This window comes from Suncus etruscus, chromosome 7, assembly GCF_024139225.1.
Source record: "Suncus etruscus isolate mSunEtr1 chromosome 7, mSunEtr1.pri.cur, whole genome shotgun sequence".
NCBI classification, from domain to species: Eukaryota; Metazoa; Chordata; class Mammalia; order Eulipotyphla; family Soricidae; genus Suncus; species Suncus etruscus.
Genome location: NC_064854.1, coordinates 28,953,872 through 28,976,003, shown reverse-complemented (window position 1 = coordinate 28,976,003; position 22,132 = coordinate 28,953,872). Strand labels below are relative to the sequence as shown.

Genomic DNA, 22,132 nt, shown 5'->3' with positions numbered 1-22,132 from the left:
GAAGTTAACTTGTGTAACTGAAACTTTGTGCTCTTTCCCTTCTCTCACCCCTGTACTCTTCTCTCATCAGTCCCTGAAAGTGTACCCTATGATTCCGCTTCTGAGTCTGCTTATTTTAGATTCTATAAGTGAAAGATCATGCTTGCTTAGACTTTGTGTGTGTATATGTTTGCAAGTAGAATTTGGATTACACTCGGAGGTGCTCAGTGGCTGCTTACTTCTGGCTCTGTGCTCAAGGCTTAGTTCTGGTAGTGCTCAGGGGACCATCTGTGCTGGGGAGTGAACTGGGCGAGGCAGCCTGCAAGTGGAGTGTTTTGGACCCCTCAAGCATTTGTCTCTGTGTGTCCAGTTTATTTGACTTAGTGTAATGCCTTCCATGTCCTTGCATGTTTTCATAAATTGTAGGATGCCCATTTTTTGGGGGGGGGGCACACTCAGCACTGCTCAGGGGTTACTCTGGCTCTGTGTTCAGAAATCTTGACAGGCTTGGGGGACCATATGAGATGCTGGGAATCGAACCCGGGTCTGTCCTGGGTCGGCCATATGCAAGGCAAACGCCCCACCTCTGTGTTATCACTCCGGCTCCTATGATGTCCTTTTTAAAAGACTGAACTTCAAAAGTTCTCTTCAAAAGACTCTTCAAAACCTTGGTTGCAGTTTCTTTGGATATCTTAGAAGTGGGATTTTGGAAATGGCAGTTATATTTTAAGTTTTGGCGGCACCCTTCAAATACCAATTTATTTTCCTGTGCTTGGGTTCCCTTTTCTCTGTATTGTTGCTAACTTTAACTGTATCTTTTGCTTTCTAAGTGACAGCCATTTCCAGAGACTTGAGGTAATGCCTCGTGTTCATTCTGATTTGTAATTATTTGATGGGGAGATGGGCCTATCTCAGAAGTGCTCAAGCTTATTATACCCTGTACTAGAACTATCCAAGCCTGTATTTCTTTGAAGAGCCTTCATTGTCTATTTATCAGTCATTTGTCTGACTCTGGAGAAGTGTCTGTTCAGTTCTTCTGCCTGCTCTTTAATTGGATTGTTATTAATGTTTTTTTAGCTGCCTCATCTCCAACTCTGTCAAAATACACAATTGATGAAAATCCTATAAGCAGGGAGCAGGTGCATCGGAGGTTTGGTGAGAGAGTATGGAACTCGCCTGCATCTTGGTTAGGGTGGTCTTCCAAAGTGGACTCCTGAGCTGAGGATTTTCACAGAATTCCAGAGTTTCTGACTCATACGTCATCTGCTCTCTACAAAGGGAAATGCAAATTCTCTTCAGTTGAGAGGAACTTGGCGAAAGAATCCTTTTTTCCTTTTTTTTTTTTTTTTTTTTTTTGGGTTTTTGGGCCACACCCGGTAATGCTCAGGGGTTACTCCTGGCTATATGCTCAGAAGTTGCTCCTGGCTTGGGGGACCATATGGGACACCGGGGGATCGAACCGCGGTCCGTCCAAGGCTAGCGCAGGCAAGGCAGGCACCTTACCTTCAGCGCCACCGCCCGGCCCCCCTTTTTTCCTTTTTAATCCTTGGCATCTCCTACCTATATTGTTTTGTTGGCCACCACAATCTTTTTATATACTCTACTTTTTAAACAAATTACTACAATATTGTATTTGGATTAACTGTACAAAGGTGGGCAGAATTTAAAGTCTGTATATATGAAATATAAACTTATATATAAATCCCATGTATTATATACGTATATCTAAGTGTATTCAGGAGCAGTAGAATTCCAAAACCACACCTCTGTTAGGAAGTGGCTATTTATTGGTTTCTCTAAAATACTGTGAATAATTTGTCTTCTTTAGTTTAACAATAAACCAGATAGGGGCCTTAAAGGGGAGTCTCTGAAAAGAATCATGAACTTCAGAAATCAGTTTGTGTGATTATCTCAGAAGGAAAACATAAAAGTCTCGTATCAGGAATAAATGAAGAGAAATTCTTTAGAGCTTGCAGACTTTAAATTAATAAAGAGAATGTTATTGAGAGATTTATTGAATTTGACAGCTTAGATAAAATAGACGTTCTGTGGAAGAATTCTGCTACTAATTCAGAATGCCTACTAGGGGCTGGTAGGGGCGGGGTTCACATATCACATGTCATTAGTAAGTGTTCCAGTTTTACTTTATTTCTGAGACCATCCAGGGAGATCTTTAAATCTGACAGGTGAAGGTCTTTTTTCCCCCGCCGGATTCCCCCCTATTTATTTCTCCCCACTCTGGTTACCGATTTCAATCAGATAGTTTCTGACCTCCTATAGATACATTGATTGATCTTAGTTTCTTTTGACCTCCATGGGTTTTGTTTCTTTGCTAGAGTGGCTCTCAGAATTCAGAGAAATATTTAACATGCTAGATTACTTACTGCTTTCTTATGAAAGGCTATAATTAAGAAACAGCCAGATAGAAACACGAAGAGGGCAAGGTATGGGGTAAGTCCACGTAGCACATACATTTTCATCATGCGCTGTTCACCCCAGGTCTCCACCTGTTTCTCAAGTTGGAGGCCCTCCACATTCCTCTTGCACTGTATTTTACTGTCTGTGTAGGTCAGATTGATGAAACATTGGTCATTCAGGATTGCTTTGACCTCCAGCCCCACTTCTCTTCCTGCCTGGGTGGGATTTCCAGCTATTAATCACCTGGTTTGGATCTCCTGGCAACAGGCCCTCATCATCAAAAACAAGAAGAAAAAAAAACACAAATTAACATAACAAAAGATGCCTAAGTCACTCTCAACACTTTGGAAATTCCAAGGTTTTTAATTCTGAGCCAAGGCATTTCTTATCATAAATTGCAACATCACATCTTGAGAGATACAAATGACTAAAACTGCCAAAAGGAGAAAAAAAAAAAAACCTGACTAGCACCATATGTGTTAAAGAAATGGAATTCAGAATTAGAAATCTTCCCACAAAGAACACTCCAGATCCAGATGGCTACATTAATATATTCTGTCACATGTTTTAAGGAAGAAATCCTATCAAATGATGCACATGCAGACAATTGAGATAGAGGGAACATTTACAATGTTTTTATGAGGCCAGCACAAGTGTGCTAACAATCAGGAAACAGTACAAGGCTTTCAGTTCAGTAACCTTCATAGTTTTAGAGAAAAAAAAGCCTTAACATTATGTTAGTAAATTGAATCTTGCAATATGTGAAAAGCAATGTTTTAAGTTGGAGTTCTCCCAGGAATGAATGATTAGTCAAGTGATAATGAACCTATGAACAGTTTAGTGTATGAAAGAATAAGAGGGACTGAAGCAGTGGCGTCTGCCGTGTACGGACTACAGTTCAATCCCCAGCATCCCATATGGTCCCCCAAGCCAGGAGCGATTTCTGAGCTCGTAGCCAGAAGTAACCCATGAGCGGCACTGAGTGTGGCCCAAAAACCAAAACAAAAAGAAAAAAGAAAAGAGAAAAGAATAAAAGAAAAATTATCTTAGGATTTTTCCAGTTGAGGTAGAGAGTGAACTAAAATGTAATGCTCGTTTATGGCCAAATCACTCAGAAAACTGGAATTAGAAGGAAGTTTATCCAGTATGATAGACTTTCAGATCTTATACTTCATTCTGAACTATAGAGCACTGAGATTACAGTAGAATAAGGATTACTGCCTTCAACACTTCTATGCATGAAGCTGGAATTCTATTTAGTCTAAGAGAAAGAAAGAGAAAAGGGGGCCGGGCGGTGGCGCTGGAGGTAAGGTGCCTGCCTTACCTGCGCTAGCCTAGGAGACGGACCGCGGTTCGATCCCCCGGCGTCCCATATGGTCCCCCAAGCCAGGAGCGACTTCTGAGCGCATAGCCAGGAGTAACCCCTGAGCGTTACCGGGTGTGGCCCAAAAACCAAAAAAAAAAAAAAAAAAAGAAAGAGAAAGAAGGGAAGTTGGAAAAGGGAACTCTGAAAAGTATTTTATTTGCAGACTACATAATTATACACATTGGTAAGTATTCTATCAGAAGTTACTATAATGTAATCAAATTTCTAAAGTCTGAGACAAGAATTAAAGAATGAAAAGGTTGCTATACAAAAATCAGTTCCTTTTTGATATAAAATAGAAATGGAAATACTAATGGAAATGATATTAAAAATACATTATTTTTAATAGACTTAAATAGAAAGAACATCACTGATTTTTGGATTGGAAGATTCAATATTATTATGAATTGATTGCCACACTTTTATTATTAATCCAGCTCAGTAAGGATTTTTGAAATCTCTCTTTTTTTGTTTTTGTTTTTTTGTTTTTGGTTTTTGGGTCACACCTGGCAGCACCCAGGACTCACTCCTGGCTCCAGGCTTAGAAATTGCCCCTGGCAGGCTCTGGGACCATATGGGATGCCGGGATTCGAACCACCGACCTTCTGCACGAAAGGCAAATGCCTTACCTCCATGCTATCTCTCCGGCCCTGAAATCTTTTGTTAAAAATAGACTAATTATAAGTTTGCATGGAAATGCAAAAGATTAAAGAAATTGCCAAAACAATTTTGAAGAAAATAATTAGGAGGACATAAATTACCTTCTTAAAATTAATACTTAAAGTTGCAAACATTGGGATGTAGAATTGATAATATCATACTATACAGAACAAGAGAAATGAGTTGGGAGAATCACTGTTCTTTGTATGTGTAATCATATGAATTTATTGGAATGAATTCAGTTGATGCTAGAATTGGTAGATCTTTATATGAGTTCCTTCCTCCCATACAAAAAAGTTAACTTTATTGATATTATGACTAAAATTTCTAGCTTCATGAGTTTGGGATAGAACAAGAGTTCTGAAATAGTATATAAATTTGCTAAGAACCAAAGAAGGGGTGAAAAAAAAGGGTAAAGTGGACTCCTAAAAAATGTAAAAATTTATGGGGTCTGAATAGTAGTACAGCAGTGAGTAGAGCGTTTGTCTTGCATGCTGCTGACCCAGGTTCAATCGATTCCCCACACCTCCAGCCCCACCAGAAGAGATCCCTGAGCATAGAACAAGGAGTGAGCCCTGAGCACTGCCAGATGTACCCTCACAAGTTTAAAAAAATGTTTTCTTTTTTAAACTTTATTTATTGATTGATTTTTGGGCCACACTCAGTGGCACTCGGGTCACTCTGGCTCTGCACTCAAAAATTGCTCCTGGCAGGCTGGGCATATGGGATACCATGAGTCAAACTGGGTCCCTCCCAGTTCAGCCGCATGCAAGGCAAACGCCCTACCTACCGCTGTGCTATCTCTCTGGCCCCTTTAAAAAAACTGTAATGAGTTCTTTATTTAAAAAAAAAGAAAAGAAAAGAAAAGCAAACATGGAGAAAATATTTTTTTGTTTGTTTGTTTGTTTGTTTTTTGATTTTTGGGCCACACCCTGTGACGCTCAGGGGTTACTCCTGGCTATGCGCTCAGAAGTTGCTCCTGGCTTCTTGGGGGACCATATGGGGCGCCGCCGGGGGATCGAACCGCAGTTCGTCCTAGGCTAGCGCAGGCAAGGCAGGCACTTTACCTCCAGCGCCACCGCCCGGCCCCGGAGAAAATATTTTTAAATTGCATATTTGGTCATGGGATTGCTTTCAAAATAAATATTACTTAGAACACAGACAAATATATATTTACATATATAATATATATTTATTATTAGTAATATATAATTATTAGTAGTATATTAGTTTTTATATACATATTTATGTATAAATTAGTGATTATATATTATATGTAATGAATTACTTCTGGTGGATTCAGGGGATCATAAGGAGTACCTGGCATCAAACTTAGGTCAACCGTGTACATGGCAAGCATGTTACCTGCCATAGTATCTTTGATCATCAGCAACTCAGTTTTCAATGTGAGGAAAAGGTAAAGTCTATGAAAGAAAGAAGATAGAGGTATTCTATCTAAGGATTTAAAAAGATCTTCAGACTCCTCAGTTATCATGAAAAATAAGTGAATGAAAATTGTACTAAAATGGCTAAGAGAAGAATAAAAATTCCAAGGGTTTTGTAGACCCTGAGTTCCCACACACTGCTGATAGGGTTCTAGAGTGGCAAAGCTATTTAGGAACACGAGATTTCAGAAAAATTAGCATCCATATGGGGGCTCCTACACCTGGGTATTTTTAGCCTCAGGGGAATGGAAACAGTATCTATAAAAAGACTCACAAACACTTTATTTGTAGTATCGCTAAACTTGAAAGAGTGTGATAATAGCTGTCTAGAAATGAAGAAATCAATGGTATGTCCTTACGATGTTCTAATGTTTTCCCCTCCTTTAGTTTTTGACTGATGGCCACACCCAGTAGTGCTGGGGTTTACTTCTTCGGACTCACTGCTTTGGGGTTCATTTCTAGTGGTGTTTGGAGGACCATATGGTACCATGGTTCCAACCTAGGCATTCCACATGCAAAGCATGTTTTCTGTTCATTGGGCTCTGTCTTGTCCCACCATCCATATGGTGGAATTCTGCTGGCAGTTATGAAAGAAATGAATGATCATACATGTGAATGAACCTCAAAACATCAAGGAAAAAAAGATCGACTTGAAAGAGTATAATGCTTCAGTCTACTTCTAAAACTATAGCATTGAGTAAGGTAATCTGTAATGACAGAGCCAGATTCATGATTGCCTATAGTTAGAGGCCTCACTTCGAAGAAGTACGAAGGAACTTGTGATGATGGTACTATATTGTTTCTTTTTTTTGGGGGGGGCACACCCGGTGACTCTCAAGGGTTACTCCTTGTTATGCGCTCAGAAATCGCTCCTGGCTTGGAGGACTGAACCATGGTCTGTCCTAGGCTAGCACCGGCAAGGCAAGGCCTTACCACTCCGCACCACCACTCCAACCCACTATATTGCTTCTTGATTATGTGGTAGTGGTCATTCTAAGATGTCAGCATTGGTCAAAATAAATTAAAATGCATATTTTATTTAATACAAATAATTTTTGGCCACAACTTCTGGCTCTGCACTCAGGAATCACTCCTGCTGGTGCTTGAGGAAGCATATGGAATATTGGGGATCAAACCCAGGTTGGACGTGTGCAAGGCAAGTGCCTACCTGCTGTATTCTATCTCCAGCCCTGAATTGTATAGTGTAAATAGGTGTGTTTTCTTGTTTGTACATTAAACTTTATCTGATTTTGGTGGGAATGGTGATGTTGGGGGTACACCAGAGGTACTCATAGGCTATTCTTAGTTCTGTGCTCGGAAAAGGATTCCTGGCAGTTTTGTGGTGACTAAACGGTGCTATCTAGCCCCCCAAATCTAAAAAATATGAATGTTTTTCAACCTTAGATTTCAGGGAAGATGTAGAGCCCCTGGACCTCAGATTTATTGCCGGTGGATTAGAGATTATAAAACAGCACAACACTTAAAAAAATAAAAACAATCTTTGGCAGTTTCTTTTTTTTTTTTTTGGGGGGGGGGTCACACCCGGCGGTGCTCAGGGGTTACTCCTGGCTGTCTGCTCAGAAATAGCTCCTGGCAGGTACGGGAGACCATATGGGACACTGGGATTCGAACCAACCACCTTTGGTCCTGGATCAGCTGCTTGCAAGACAAACGCCCCTGTGCTATCTCTCCGGGCCCAGGCAGTTTCTTATTAAAGTTCACCATATCCCTACTTAATGATGAGGCATGTTCATTTCTAGATACTTCCCCAAGAGAAATAAAACATGGCCATACAAACTTTTTGAACAAGAACGCGCCTAACTTTATTTAGTCTAGCCTCAGACTGGAAACAATGTAAAGGTGTGTTATTACTAGGAAAGTTGTCACAGATTGTTATAGGAGAGTACTTTTTGGTAGTAAAACGTAGACTCTAGGGGCGGGAAAGATAGCATGGAGGTAGGGTGTTTGCCTTGCATACAGAAAAACGGTGGTTCGAATTCCAGCATCCCATATGGTCCCCTGAGTCTTCCAGGAGCGATTTCTGAGCATAGAGCCAAGAGTAACCCCTGAGTGCTGCCAGGTGTGACCCCAAAACCAAAAATAAAATAAAATAAATGAAATTCAGTTTTAAAAAAAAAGTAGACTCTAGATATGCCAGCAGTGTACAAGAAAACAAGACATATGCTAAGTAAAAAGAAGGTAGACAAAATGTGCATTCGATTTCATTCATAAAAAGTTGTAGAGTAGGGGCCGGAGAGGTGGCGCTAGAGGTAAGGTGGCTGCCTTGCAAGCGCTAACCAAGGAAGGACCGCGATTCGATCCCCCAGCATCCCATATGGTCTCCCCAAGCCAGGGGCAATTTCTGAGTGCTTAGCCAGGAGTAACCCCTGAGCATCAAACGGGTGTGGCCCAAAAAAACCAAAAAAAAAAAAAAGTTGTAGAGTAGGCAGAATTTAGGTGCTGTGATGGGAAGCTGAGAAGGAAGGGGGTAGATTACAGAATGACTGGGAGGACACAGGAAGCTTAAGGCTAATGGAAAGGTTTCTTATATAGATGTGAATTATTTATTTTTGCATTTGGACAGTTCATTGTATTCTGAGCTGAGATCTGTGAATTATATATAATATGTATACACATATATGTACACATATATGGATTAAAAAGTGCATTAAAGTTTTATTTATTTTTGTGGGGTTTTTTTTTTGGGGGGGGGGTTACATTTTGCAGTGCTCAGGGGTTTCTCCTGGCTCTGCACTCAGAAATCACTCCTGGCAGGCTCTGAGGACCAAATGGGATGCCAGGATTCGAACTACCATCCATTCTGGATCAGCTGAATGCAAGGCAAATGCCTACCTCTGTTCTATCTTTCCGGTCCCTGCGTTAAAGTTTTAATACTGAAAATAAAAGAAGTTGGTGATAGTGGCTGACCTGGTTTCATCTCCAGCATCTCATATAGTTCCCTGAGTTCCTCCAGGAATAACCCCTGAGTATGAGTATTGTCAAGTGTGCCCCCAATCCTCCCCAATACAAGAATTTTTTTTTTTTTTTTTTTTTTTTTTTGTGGTTTTTGGGTCACACCCGGCAGTGCTCAGGGGTTACTCCTGGCTCCATGCTCAGAAATTGCTCCTGGCAGGCACAGGGGACCATATGGGACGCTGGGATTCGAACCGATGACCTCTTGCATGAAAGGCAAACGCTTTACCTCCATGCTATCTCTCCAGCCCCCCAATACAAGAATTTGAAGGACAGATTGGGTAAGACAATAAATATTTCACCCAATACTAGATCATGTCTCATTTTTATATCCTTTAAATGCACTCGAAGATATATAACTGGGGTTGGGGCTATAGCTCCTTGATGTAACCTTGTGTACCCTTGCCTATATGAGGCCCTGGGTTTATTTCTGACACTGCAAAACATGTTTTTTTTTTTGTTTGTTTGTTTGTGTGTTTTTTGCTTTTTTTTTAGTTTTTGGGCCACACCAGCGGTGCTCAGGGGTTACTCCTGGCTGTCTGCTCAGAAATAGCTCCTGGCAGGCACGGGGGACCATATGTGACACCGGGATTCGAACCAACCACCTTTGGTCCTGGATCGGCTGCTTGCAAGGCAAACGCTATCTCTCCGGGCCGAAACATGTTTTTTAATAAGAAAATTTCTGCTTAATCTTTTTGAAATGAGAGATCATGATTATTTTGGTGGTAAAATGCAAATAACATGGATTAATAATAAAAATAATTAATAATAGATAATTATTTCAGCCATTTTGAGGGGGCTATTCAATGTACTTTCAATACATTAATAATGTTGTGTAATCAATTTCACAATCTATTTCCGGACAATTTTCATTCTCCCAAACAGATGCAACACTACCCATTAATTATTTTCTTTATCCATTGATGACTTTTATTTTATTTTTTTAAATTATGAAATTCCTTATTTTGGCCACATCAAAATAGATTCAAACTTTTTGGACTGTTGTGTTTATTCTTTACTTTATATTTTTAGTGTTATAAATGGAATGTTATAAAGTGAATCAGAACTACATTCCTTTCTATTGCTCAAGAATATTTTGTTTTATGTATATCCAATTCCTTTTTTACAGTCATCTTTTAGTGTATACTTAAGTTATTTATTTTATTTTATTTTTTATTTTTGGGTCACACCCAGCAGCGTTCAGGGCTTACTCCTAGCTTAATGCTCAGAAATCTCTCCTGGCAGGCTCAGGGAACTATATGGGATGCTGGGATTCAAACCACCATCCTTCAGCATGCAAGGCAAACGCACTACCTCTGTGCTTTCTCTCTGGTCCCTACTTGTTATTTTTTTTTACTATTTTACTATAGTGAAAATGGGATGTTCTTTGTATGGGTTGATGGAGATGAAATCCAGGTAAGCCACATACAAGGCAAATGCCATGCCTGCTGTACTATTATTCTGTTCTTAACTTCTTTTATTTTCATAATGTGCTATTTAATGTACTATTTTATACATATATATGTATATATACATATGCACAGATCTCAGCTCAGAGTACAATGAACTGTCCAAATGAAAATCTAATTAGAATGATGTTGCTATTAATTAATTGTGTTTGTGTTGCTGTTTTCAGTGTGATCATTGTCTTTCTCTTTTTTTAAATTTTGATTGTTATTGTTGTAATGATGATGGGGGTGGTGGCTTCTATATTTATTTGGTTGTGACTGTACCTGGGGTCCTATAATTTCAATTATAATTTCAGGGATTGGATAGCAGGATTGTGGCAGGGCCCAAGACCTACTAGGCAGATACTCTGGACTAAATGTCCAGTCGTTTCGAGTGCCACAAACAAAAAAAAAGGACTTTTTGAGGCATGCTCAGGAGCCTAGGGGCCACTCCCAGCAGTGGTCAGGTAAGAGCACTGCCATGGTCCCCTCAGTGGTTTTGAAGTCACGCCAAGCCTGGAATTGAACCATGGCTTCAACATGCCAGCCATGAACTTGAACCTTTTTAGCCATTTCCCCTGCTCCAGATTTTAGATAATATTTATCATTTTGTGTGTTTGTCTTTTGGGCCACACCTAAAATAACAGAAGTTATTACTAGCTCAGCTCAGAAATCTGCTCCTGGCAGGCTCAGAAGCCAATATGGGATGTCTGGGCTCAAACCTGGGTTTGCTGTGTGCAAGGCAAATGTCCTAACTGCTGTGCTATTACTCTGTCACCCCTGTTAGTGTTTTAAGAAAGATTTTCAAACATTTAACACATATTGTTTACTTCATTTAAGTCTCTGAACAATCCCAAGAGGCATGTGGTAGTAATGTAGCCATTTTAAAAATGTGGGAACTGAGTTCCAGGGAACTTCTTCAACCAGAAAGGATAAAGTAATTTAATGGGAGTGGTCATGGGACCATAATAGCTTTGGTAGACATTACATGTAGTACTAAACTCCCCCAAAAAGCCTCAGGGAAAAAGTCTTCACTTTGACCCAGGTTTACTGGCTTCCATGTAGATGGAAATAGTTTTGTGTTCAGTTATGTAAGTGGTGAGTAATTCAATAGCAAATTAATAGACAGCTTGAAAAATTTATCAACCATGTATTATGTCTTTCAGCAAAGGAGGCAATTTGGTGTCCTGATATTTTCAAGATGTCCAGTTATGGATATGCTACACAAATGATTGTGAAATCTGTTGTGCTCTACTGTGTTGAATTAGTGAGGAAAAGTCATGCTGAATTTATTCAGCCAGGAGGTGATGGTCTTTGGAAGGATTGGAAGATAACTTTTGGCATCCTTCTTTCCTAGAGTAGCAGATTGATTGATCATCTATTACGAATGTTGTCCCGAAGAAAGCCTCTGGGTCATTGAAAACCATCCCAGGATGTACTACTTCCTGGTCATATCTCTGTTCCAACCTGAAAGAGACTCAAAGCCAGTGGTGGGTCTGTTGTAACTTGACTATCCTTGAAGTTAGAAGTGTTTTCCTGGCTGTTGATTTGGTCTGCAGCCCTTTCCAGGCGTGCTCATCTGTATATCTCACACTTCCTCTGGAGTCTGGCACTTGGGGACCTGCCAGGGAAGTTCTGACTGAACAAAGATGGCTACAGTACAGAGAAGTGATGCTCTCTGAGCTTTCCTCTCCACCCCTGTTGACTTCTCTGGTCTGTGTGCCCTTCCTGCCTTAGTTGGAATCCTGTGGTTTCTCCAGGAGTGTTTTATAAATGTCTGGTAAAGTAGGGTCTGAACAGGGTCTTTTTTATTTATTTTTTTTTTTTGGCTTTTGGTTTTTGGGTCACACCAGGCAGCACTTAGGGACTGCTTCTGGCAGACTCTGGGGGCCATATGGGATGCTGGGATTCGAACCACCATCCTTCTGCATGCAAGGCAAACACCCTACCTCCATGCTATCTCTCCACCCCTGGAACAGGGTCTTGAACTGTACCCAATTATTGTTGCTGAAAAATATCTGAATATGTATACTCTAACCAGGGGTCCTCAAACTTTTTAAACAGGGGGCCAGTTCACTGTCCTTCAGACTGTTGGAGGGCCAGATTATAGTAAAAACAAAAATTATGAACAAATTTCTATGCACACTGCATATATCTTATTTAGAAGTGAAGAAACGGGGCCGGGCGGTGGCGCTGGAGGTAAGGTGCCTGCCTTGCCTGCGCTAGCCTAGGACGGACCGCGGTTCGATCCCCCGGCGTCCCATATGGTCCCCTAAGAAGCCAGGAGCAACTTCTGAGCGCATAGCCAGGAGTAACCCCTGAGCGTCACAGGGTGTGGCCCAAAAACCAAAAAAAAAAAAAAAAATAGAAGTGAAGAAACAAAATGGGAATAAATACAATATGTGGCCCGCGGGCCGTAGTTTGAGGACCATTGCAGCAATAAATAAAGGTTCAGGTTTTGCCATCAGTGAGATTTAAAAAAATATACTTGACTCAGAGTTCTGGATATATCCAAAGTATCAGTAAGGGTTAGAGATAGATAATAAACATTTTAGAGGTTTAAACTATACTGGGGGGGGGGGCGGACAAAAATTGAGTAATTTAGTACTTTATGATTTCTTAAGTCATTGCCTTGATAGAAATGAACAAGTTTGGGGGCTGGAGAGATAGCAGAGCAGTAGGGCTTTTGCCTCGCATGTGGACAACACAGGATGAACTCCGGTTCTATTTTTGACATCCTATATGGTCCCCCGAGCCTGCCAGGAGCAATTTCTGAGGTCAGAGCCATGAGTAACCCCTGAGTACCACCAGCGTGACCCAAAGGGAAAAAAAACTCAAAAGAAATGAACAAGTTCCCTGATGATCATTGAAAGAATCTGTAAGCATGTGCGGTCTGTGCACATATATGTTAATATGTAAACCTGCAACTAGTAGTAATGATTTGTAGATGTGAACATAATCACATTTCTTTTTTTTTTTTTTTTTTTTTGGTTTTTGGGCCACACCCGGCGATGCTCAGGGGTTACTCCTGGCTGTCTGCTCAGAAATAGCTCCTGGCAGGCACGGGGGACCATATGGGACACCGGGATTCGAACCAACCACCTTTGGTCCTGGATCGGCTGCTTGCAAGGCAAACGCTGCTGTGCTATCTCTCCGGGCCCACATAATCACATTTCTATTCTGTTTGTAAGTGTCCTAATTCTTAAAGTGGTGGCTTCAAGTTTTCTTTGTCTTTCTTTCTTTTTTTTTTTTTTTTGCCTTACCAAATGGGTGCTCAGGGATCACTCCTGGATGTGCTTGGGGGACCATATAGGATGCTTGGAGATGAATCTAGGTTAGGCTTGTAACAGGACAAGCTCCCAACCCATTGTTTATCTCTCCAGTTTTCTGGAGCCATCTTGCCTTCTTTCTGTAAGAGAGGAGCCCAATTATTTTTGGTAGCTTTCTTACTTCCTAATATCTTTAATGGACACTTTCAGGCCAAGACCTAGAGTCAGCCATTTCTCCCAGAAGCCCTGCTTCTTACTATAAGGAACAGTATTTACAGATCACGCTTGACTGTTCACTGCAGCTGGTTTGCTCTTATTTTGGGTTCTTTTTTATGCTGACCTTTTATTTCAGGATAGCTGCAGACACAGAAAAGTTGCAAAACAGTGGAACTTCCTTATATTCTTTACCCAATTTCCCTAATATAAACATCTTGAATAAGCAGGGTACAATAATCAAAACCAGGAAGTTAGTATTGCTACATTGTTATTTATTTACATGTTTTATTTAGGAATAATTTATAAAAACTTGATTGGACTTGGTCCTTTAGTCTCTGAGTTCTTTTGGGCAGGCATAGTGGGGAGATGAGCAAATTTAGATAACAGTTCTAACCAACAAGGTTTTCTAGAATCATTTGGGAACTCTAAAAATCCTTAAATACCCGAAATCTTTAAAATACCCATTCATTTCCTTTTTTTATGGAGTATTTTCAGATTTGAAGAAAGAGGGAGAAGAGATGGTGTCAGTCTAGAAGTTAGGGATTTTGCTGGCATTGGACCTATTTTAACAGCTCAGTTGGGATCATTTCAGGAAGCAATTTATATTTTTGCTCACAATGGTTGATAAGGGCCCTTGATCTTCCTAGTAAAAATAGTTCTGTCATAACAGGACTTAAGTCTGCTGCTTTAAAGATTTCTATTTTACTTAGGATTGCCCACCACATTGACTAGCTCAGGGGAGGGTTGTATGAACTAAGTAAGGAAAGTAACTTAGTAAAGGAAAGAAACTTAGTAAAAGAAGAGAAAACTGAATGTGCCTAATGGTTATGATGAGGTAGAGGCTTTCCTATCTCTAGAGACACATACTAGACCAAAGAAGAGAAAAGCAAGCAAGCAATTTGTCCAGACTGTCTTTTGAATGCATAGTTCATTGGTTTCCGTATTGCCTCAGCCCATAATAACAATATCACATAAAACAGGACACAGAAGTTTGTACAAAGATAAACTGTCTTAACTGTGAACCTCATTCAGTACAGAAAGTTCCCTTATATTCTTGAGCCAGTCAGGATGAAGGAGAAGTAATATAGACTGCTATCCCTAACATGCATCCCAAGATTTTTGTGAGTCAGGTCCATAGTCAGGTAGTGGGGAGGGAAATTGGACCAGTGAGTTAGGTGAAGACTGCAATTATAGCTTGGGGAGTAGATGGATAGAGAAGAGCCAGGTCCCCAATTAAAAATAGAAAGAAGATCAGCCAGCTAAAGATGTCAAGAAGGGACTAGTTAGGAACAAATATTCCAGGACAGGGCCCTTCATTGTTTGATGTTGAAGTGCTTGAACCTGACCACCAACCTTAGACTTAAGCCTGTCTTGATCTTTGTTTAACCTGGCTCTTTGTAAACATATCATGCTTTAGAAAATCTTTTACCTAGCTGAGTTATAATCTGTATTCCATAGAACAAGTAGAAACACACTTTGGGGAACTCTGCTGGAAACAAGAAGGGGCAGCTGGAAGGAGGGGTGGGGTGGGACCCTCAGTGATAAGTCTGTGGTTTCCAGATGGTTTTAGCTGCCAGCCCTGAAGGAGGCTGGATTCCAGGGAGTGAGATGGCCTCGGGATCCTTGTGGGAGTGGCAGGACCCATGACTGAATAGAAGGGGTGAGAGGCATAAGGATGACTGGTGTGTTAGGGGAACTATGGGTATTGAATTGAGCTTCAGATGCCTTTAAGCAAGGGTGAGTTGCTGGGCCAAGAGAGGAGGAGTCTTATTGGGTTGGGGAGAATCTCCCTTCCAGGTGCTGGAGTTGCTTACAAGGGATCCAGCAGGCAGCCTGGAGCTTGTGAGAAGGGTGGGGCTGGAGAAAGCTTTAGAAATAATTCAGACCTGAAATCCCTGGCCTAGAGGGTGACATCATGGAAGGGAGAAGTAGAAAAAAATAGAAGGTAAAGTAGATGGGAAGGGAGCCCATTCTAAGAATATTAATAATTACCATATCTCTTAGATACGTTTTGTTGCTTTGAATTTTGGGCCACATCCATCTATGTTAAGGGCGTCTCCCGACTCTACTCAGATCACTCCCTACAGGACTTGGGGACCAAATGTGATGCCTGCCGGGCATTGCCTTACCCTGTACTCTCTCTCCAGCTTTAGACACTATTTTAATGAGGTTGCAGATGTAAATTTTTTCCTCATACGCAAGAACACACAGGGCAAGACTTCCTATCCCCATTTTATAAATGCTTCCTAAGCGGTGACTATTCCCTGTCCTCCTCCATCTGGTAGGTAGGCAGTGAAGAAGAGGGTCTGTTCTGCCAAGATCTAGGCTTTATCTTTCAATTGAGGGAGTCAGTGCTGGCCTTTGAAATTCCGAGAGAAACAATATCCCTTTCTGTGAGGGCTTTGGATAGGTGTCCACATCCAGTGATGCTCTAGGCTCACTTTGGATCTGTGCTCCGGGATCAGTCCTGGTGGGCTCAAGGAAGCCATATATGATATCTTGGGTTGAACCTGAGTTCGCATTGAGTGCAAGGCTCCCCAAACAATGACAATGTTCTTAATCCAGTCTGGCCTTCTCTCCCTACCCTCCCACACTATGGAGAAGCCTTTGCTAACCCTTGAACACACACATAGCCACAGACAGACAGACAGACACACACACACACACACACACACACACACACACACACACGCAGAGATTTAAATTAAATTTAAATTTAACAGAGAGTTAAATTTCTTCAAGAAAATCCCTTCCGTAAAAACTACTATGCTTCCAAAAATAAAAAAAATTTTTCTATTTAATAGTAAGGGTTTGTTTGTTTTGGAGCCACCAGTGGTATTCAGAAATTGCTCCTTAGGCAGTGTTGGGGGGACAGGGACCCTAAGTACCAGGGATCATACCTAGGTCACCTGCATGCAAGGCAAATGCTCTACTGCTGTACTGTTGCTTTGGATCTCAGATTTGTTTATCTTGTAGTTTGATTCCCCCAGCACAATGTAGGGGCCTGAGCATAGAGCCAGGAATGACCACCAAGAGCACAGAGCCAGGAAGTAGCCCCTTGAGCACTACCGGGTGTGGCCAACTCTGCCCCCACCCCCAACAAAGCCACACAATAATAAATATAGAAAGTTCTTTTTCTGAGAGAGTCTTACCTTCATGATCCAGTCATCCGGACGTCCCGGTATCAGAAGATGGTGCAGTGCAGTTAGTGGTGACCGCTGGAACAGGAAGGGAGGAGACAATCCCGTTTGCCAACCACACAACTGCAGCGCTCTGGAGCAGCCCTCCTGGCTGACAAAAGCTGAGTCAGAGGAGATGTGCTTGCTGCATTAGAGGCCAGCATGGCCCACTTCAAGCTCTTTGACTGCATGATCAACCACAACTGGAGTTTACTGTGCAATCTTTATTGTGCATGGAACAACCAGGTTTGTGCAGCATATATACTTTTGCTTATTGCCTCGATATTCCTGTATGCTTTAAAGCAAAAGCTATAGAGCTATCTGTCACTATTACATATTTATTTGTGCCCAAATAGATCTATGTATACGAGTACTTATATATAACAGCCACAGTGCTAGCTATGCAATATCTTGTCTTCCCGTAACAGGAGAAAGGGATCTTTTAGACATATTTTTTTTCCCCTTGTGGGGAGGGTGGGAATACTTAAGGTTGGGCTTTCTGGAAAAGAATTGTGAGCTCTTCAGTTGCACTAAAATTGTTGGAGATTTAAGTGGTAGGAGAAGGGGAAATCAGAGTGACTTGAAATGAGAAAAAAATGAAAACTGTTTGTATTTTTAAATATGTATTTAGTTTGGAGGCATTTATTGTTTATAAGGAGATTGTCAGGATTTGGAAGGAGTGGCTAAAAGAGCGCTTCATTTTCAAGGAAATAATGGTTACTGGTATTTTCACTATGGAGATAAAAGAATGTTCTGTTACTAGCCAAGATTTTGAGAAAATAATTGTTTTGCATTAGATTGAGAGTGTCTGCTAGGTATGTGTTTTTTTTTTAACAGTGTAAGTTAATAATATAAGTTTCCTAAGTTTTTGAGTTATTTTCCTCTGAGAAACAAAAACTTTCTTTATACCCTTTTAGCCCATAATCATCAGTGTCATCAGGCACAGACTGTTTTTGTAAATTGTGAATAATACTGTTTATAGTCAGTGTAATAACTCCTTACAAAACAGAAAGGAAACTGATAAAGCTTTTGTTCTAGTTATCACAGAATCTTTCAAGAACTATTAATTATTTACCATGTGGAGTGATTATTAATTCCTTTGTGAGTGCTCATCTTCCATATTAAGAAAAGTTCTTTATTATTGTTTGAAATGGAGAATATAAATGGAAGCTATCCCAAGCAATGACCTCCTTCATTTTCTGATTTTCCATAGTCCTGGTCTGAACTGAAGTTTTAGACCTGAAATTACTTTCTGGATGGGATTTTTGGGGTCTTCTTATGTCCTGTCTTCTCCTTGCAGCAGTGATGAGAAGACATTTTCATAGCTTCATTTGAGTACAACAGACCGATCTCTGGAAGAAATTAGAGAAGGTCATTTAGTCTCTCTCTATTTCAGTGTAAGATTGATCCCTCGATGGACTTTCTACTTGTCTCCCTAATGGAATTACATTATCATAAAAAATATAGATTTTGAATGGCTACTTAGAGGAGAAAAGAAGATAGATGTTGCAAATAGCATGTAAAAATTTATACTACCAGGAGCACACCAAAATGGAAACTTTTAACAGAAATGTGCATTATGTTGAATAATTAGGCAAGTTAATTAGTCTCATCGAAAGCTCTCTCATTTAAGAACCTTGTCAAGACTTCTTCTGTTTGGCTAACCCCCAAAGGACATTTGGAATGCAGCAGAATCTAGGGATCAGTTGATCCAGTAAGTCTGCACTAGAAAGTGCTTTCTTGCAATAGACGAGCCTGGGCTGGGGCCTTTGCAGATACCTGGGACTTCTTTCCTTTGCTGCAGATTTGACTGTAGGCCCTGTAGTTTGCTCACAAGCTGACAAGATTTTAGCATAAAGTAATAATGGCATGCGATTACATCTCCTCTGACTTTTCTGCCATCCCTTGAAGTCTTCGGTGGTGATTGAGAAACTTTGTGTTTTGGTGTGTACGAGTCAGGTGTAGGCCATCAGGAACTGGTGGAGAAAGACTGACTGGTGGTAGTTTCTGGATAATGGCAGCAGTGTTGGTCTTACTACTGGCATATCATTTTATTTTGTAAAGTAGCTAACATGTTGCATTTTTCTGTGAATTTATACTAGTTTTTACGTTTTTTATTTTAAGAAATACTGGCCTGGTGCCAGTATTTCTCAAAACATGGCTTTCTAAGCCAGGCACATCTGTGACCAGTTGTGACTCAAGGCTTCAGCACGTAATTGCTGATTTGTAGAATGATACAGGGCAGTGACGTTTTAGTGGAGTTATTATTGAATCTAAGCATTGTCCATAGATGCTACTAAGTACATTTGGAAAGGTTCATGGTATAGTTGGGGAAGAAGCAGAGGAAGAAAATCAAGGAGTAAGTGAAAGTAAGTAAAAAGGCAGTATGAGGAGTGAGGGAGCTAAGAAGAAGACAGATGAGAGAAGAAAAGTGTGTGATAGAAAGTCAGAGATCTTGCAAGCACAGGCTAAAATTAGCACATTAGTTTCATAGAGCTGGGGCACTATGACAGGTATTTTTCAGTATTGAATGAGCCTCTCTGTTCTGTTGGAAGGCAGGTGAGGGTATGAGTTTAGAGTACTGATACCTGTGTCCAGGTGCTGGGTTCAGGCTTCAGAGCTGCCCCAGCAGTCTTCACTCTCTTCTGCTTCCTTTTCTCTGGTGGCCCACGTCCCTACGTGCTGTGTGGCTTAAGTGATGTCACCAGGATACAACCTATAACAATGCCTGGCAGCGTATGTGCTTTTGGCACACGCACTGTGATTATTACTCTACTCTGTGTTAATACAGCATGCACGGAGGCGATGTTAGGCAATTTGTATGGCAATTTGAAAAATTTGGGAGTAGAAAAATTCCATTAATTATATTTAAAAAATTTGGGCCAGAGCAATAGGGCTCAACAGTAGATAGGCCATTTGTCTTGCACTCAGGTGACCAGTGCTCAAACCCGGCACCCCATATGATCCATTGAGTCCTCCAGGAGTGATTCCTGATTATAGAGCCAAAAGTAAGCCCCAAACACTGTCTGTGCAGCCTCCCTAAACCAAAGCCAACCCCCCGAATTGTATTAAAGTTCTTGTGCACTTGGAAAAAGTCATTATAATTAATTATTTAACTCAGTCATTCAAATAAAAACTCCTTAATATATAGGTATGTATAGTCTTCTTTCCCCTGTGTACTTAGTACTTTTTCCTATGTGCATTTTAAAAGTTATCATCAGTTTATGTACCATATTTACACTTTAATGACTGTATAATCTAGCTAGGGAATATGTAAAATTATAATTATATATGTTAACAGTGTACTTTATTGTTTTCTCGTTGTCAAACATTTAAATTGCTTCAAAGAGTATTTTTTTGCTATCAGAAACAGTGATATTTACTTTAAGTAAAAATTGTAGTAGTTTTGTTTTGTTTTGTTTTTTGTTATTGTTGTTTTGTTTTTGGTCCACATCTGGTGGCTCTCTGGTGTTACTCCTGGATCTGCACTCAGAAATTGCTCCTGGCAGGCTCAGAGGACCATATGTGATCCCAGGAATTGAACACAGGTCTGTCCTGGGTCGGCCGTGTGCAATGCAAATGCACTACCACTGTGCTATCTCTCCAGCCCTATAATACAGCTTTCTTTTTTTTTTTTTTTTTTTTTTTTTTTTTTTTGGTTTTTTGGGCCACACCCGGTAACGCTCCGGGGTTACTCCTGGCTATGCGCTCAGAAGTCGCTCCTGGCTTGGGGGACCATATGGGACGCCGGGGGATCGAACCGCGGTCCGTCTCCTAGGCTAGCGCAGGTAAGGCAGGCACCTTACCTCCAGCGCCACCGCCCGGCCCCACAGCTTTCTTAATTAAAATTAATTTTCTGGGGGCCGGAGCGCTGGTGCTAGAGTAAGGCATCTGCCTTGCACACGCTAGCCTAGGACAGACCACGGTTGAATCCTCCGGCATCCCATATGGTCCCCCAACCCAGGGCTGATTTCTGAGCTCATAGCCAGGAGTAGCCCCTGAGCGTCACTGGGTATGGCCTCAAAACTGGGCCCCCCCCCCCCAATTAATTTTCTGCATAGTGTTTTCTTTTCTTTCTTTTCTTTCTTTTTTTTTGGTTTTTGGGCCACACCCGCAGTGCTCAGGGGTTATGTGTTTTCATAGGCTGTATTCTCAGAAGTAAAATCACTGGTACAATTATTTGTGGGGGCGTGGTGGAGACAAATCAAGGTAGGTTTTTTTTTTTTGGAGGGGCTTGGGTCACACCCAGCAGCACTCAGGGATTACTCCTGGCTCTACAATTCAGAAATTGATGCTGGTAGGCTCCGGGGACCATATGGGATGTTGGGATTCAAACCACCGTCTTTCTGCATGCAAGGCAAATGCACTACCTCCATGCTATCTCTCTGGCCCCTGGAGTTTAAAATACTGCATTACTGTTCATTCTCAGAGTGCTATCAGGAGGAAAAGACCTCAACTCAACTCTGGGTCTTGGCTTTGCCTGTCTCTTTGCCCAGAGAACCCAAGAGTCCTGGCTCTGTCTGTATTTTACTTGAGTGAATAACTATGGATGATTAAAGGAATAAACAGAATTAGGATCTTGGAGAAGATGGAAACAAAGCAAAGGGTCATATGCTTAGTGACAGGATCGGTCTTTGGGGGCTCAGGAGAGACTGTTCCGCATCGGCCAGGATGAGACTGCTGCAGAGATCTACAAACCTACATAAAGAAACTGTAGGTTGTCCATTGGTACAGGAGGAGACAAAGTCCTGGGTCTTCTTGGTGCAAACACAGGTCCCAAATGTTAGCTCTTAGAATCAGCCACTGCTCTGCCACCTGTACGAGACTTGAAAGTATGAGCTAGGGACCAGGCCTGGTTGCACAAGTAGGACTCAAATGATCTTTTGTGGAGAAGGGGACACACCCAGTTATGATCAGGGCTTATTGGTGGCTTTGTGCTCAGGGATCACTCCTGGCAGACTTGGAGGAACATATGGGGGTATTGGGGATATAGCCTGGGCCAGCTGCATGCAAGGCAAACTTCCTGCCCACTTTACCCCCTAATTCTCACTCCTTGCCTTCAGCATATCCCAGGGATCAGCAGTCTGCATGGTGTGGCTACAAACTTGTAAGAAGGGCAGACTGCTGATAATCATGGCTTCCATTGAGGTGGCTTTCTTGTGTGTCAAAGCTTTGTATT

At 41.2% G+C, this 22,132-nt stretch overlaps 1 protein-coding gene across 6 annotated transcripts in view; it reads left to right on the top strand.

Moving 5' to 3' along the window:
* Positions 1-22,132, top strand: part of ARHGAP21 (Rho GTPase activating protein 21) — a 141,961-nt gene that overhangs the window by 14,771 nt on the left and 105,058 nt on the right. For 4 of the 6 annotated variants that reach the window (XM_049777746.1, XM_049777745.1, XM_049777742.1 and 1 more), the window contains exon 1: positions 17,100-17,199. The exons of the other annotated variants lie outside the window; for them this stretch is intronic. In XM_049777746.1, coding sequence (XP_049633703.1) covers positions 17,116-17,199 — 84 coding nt within the window. In that variant the 5' untranslated portion in view covers positions 17,100-17,115. Of the gene's footprint in view, positions 1-17,099; positions 17,200-22,132 lie in introns of those variants that run through there. 6 annotated transcript variants of the gene reach the window in all.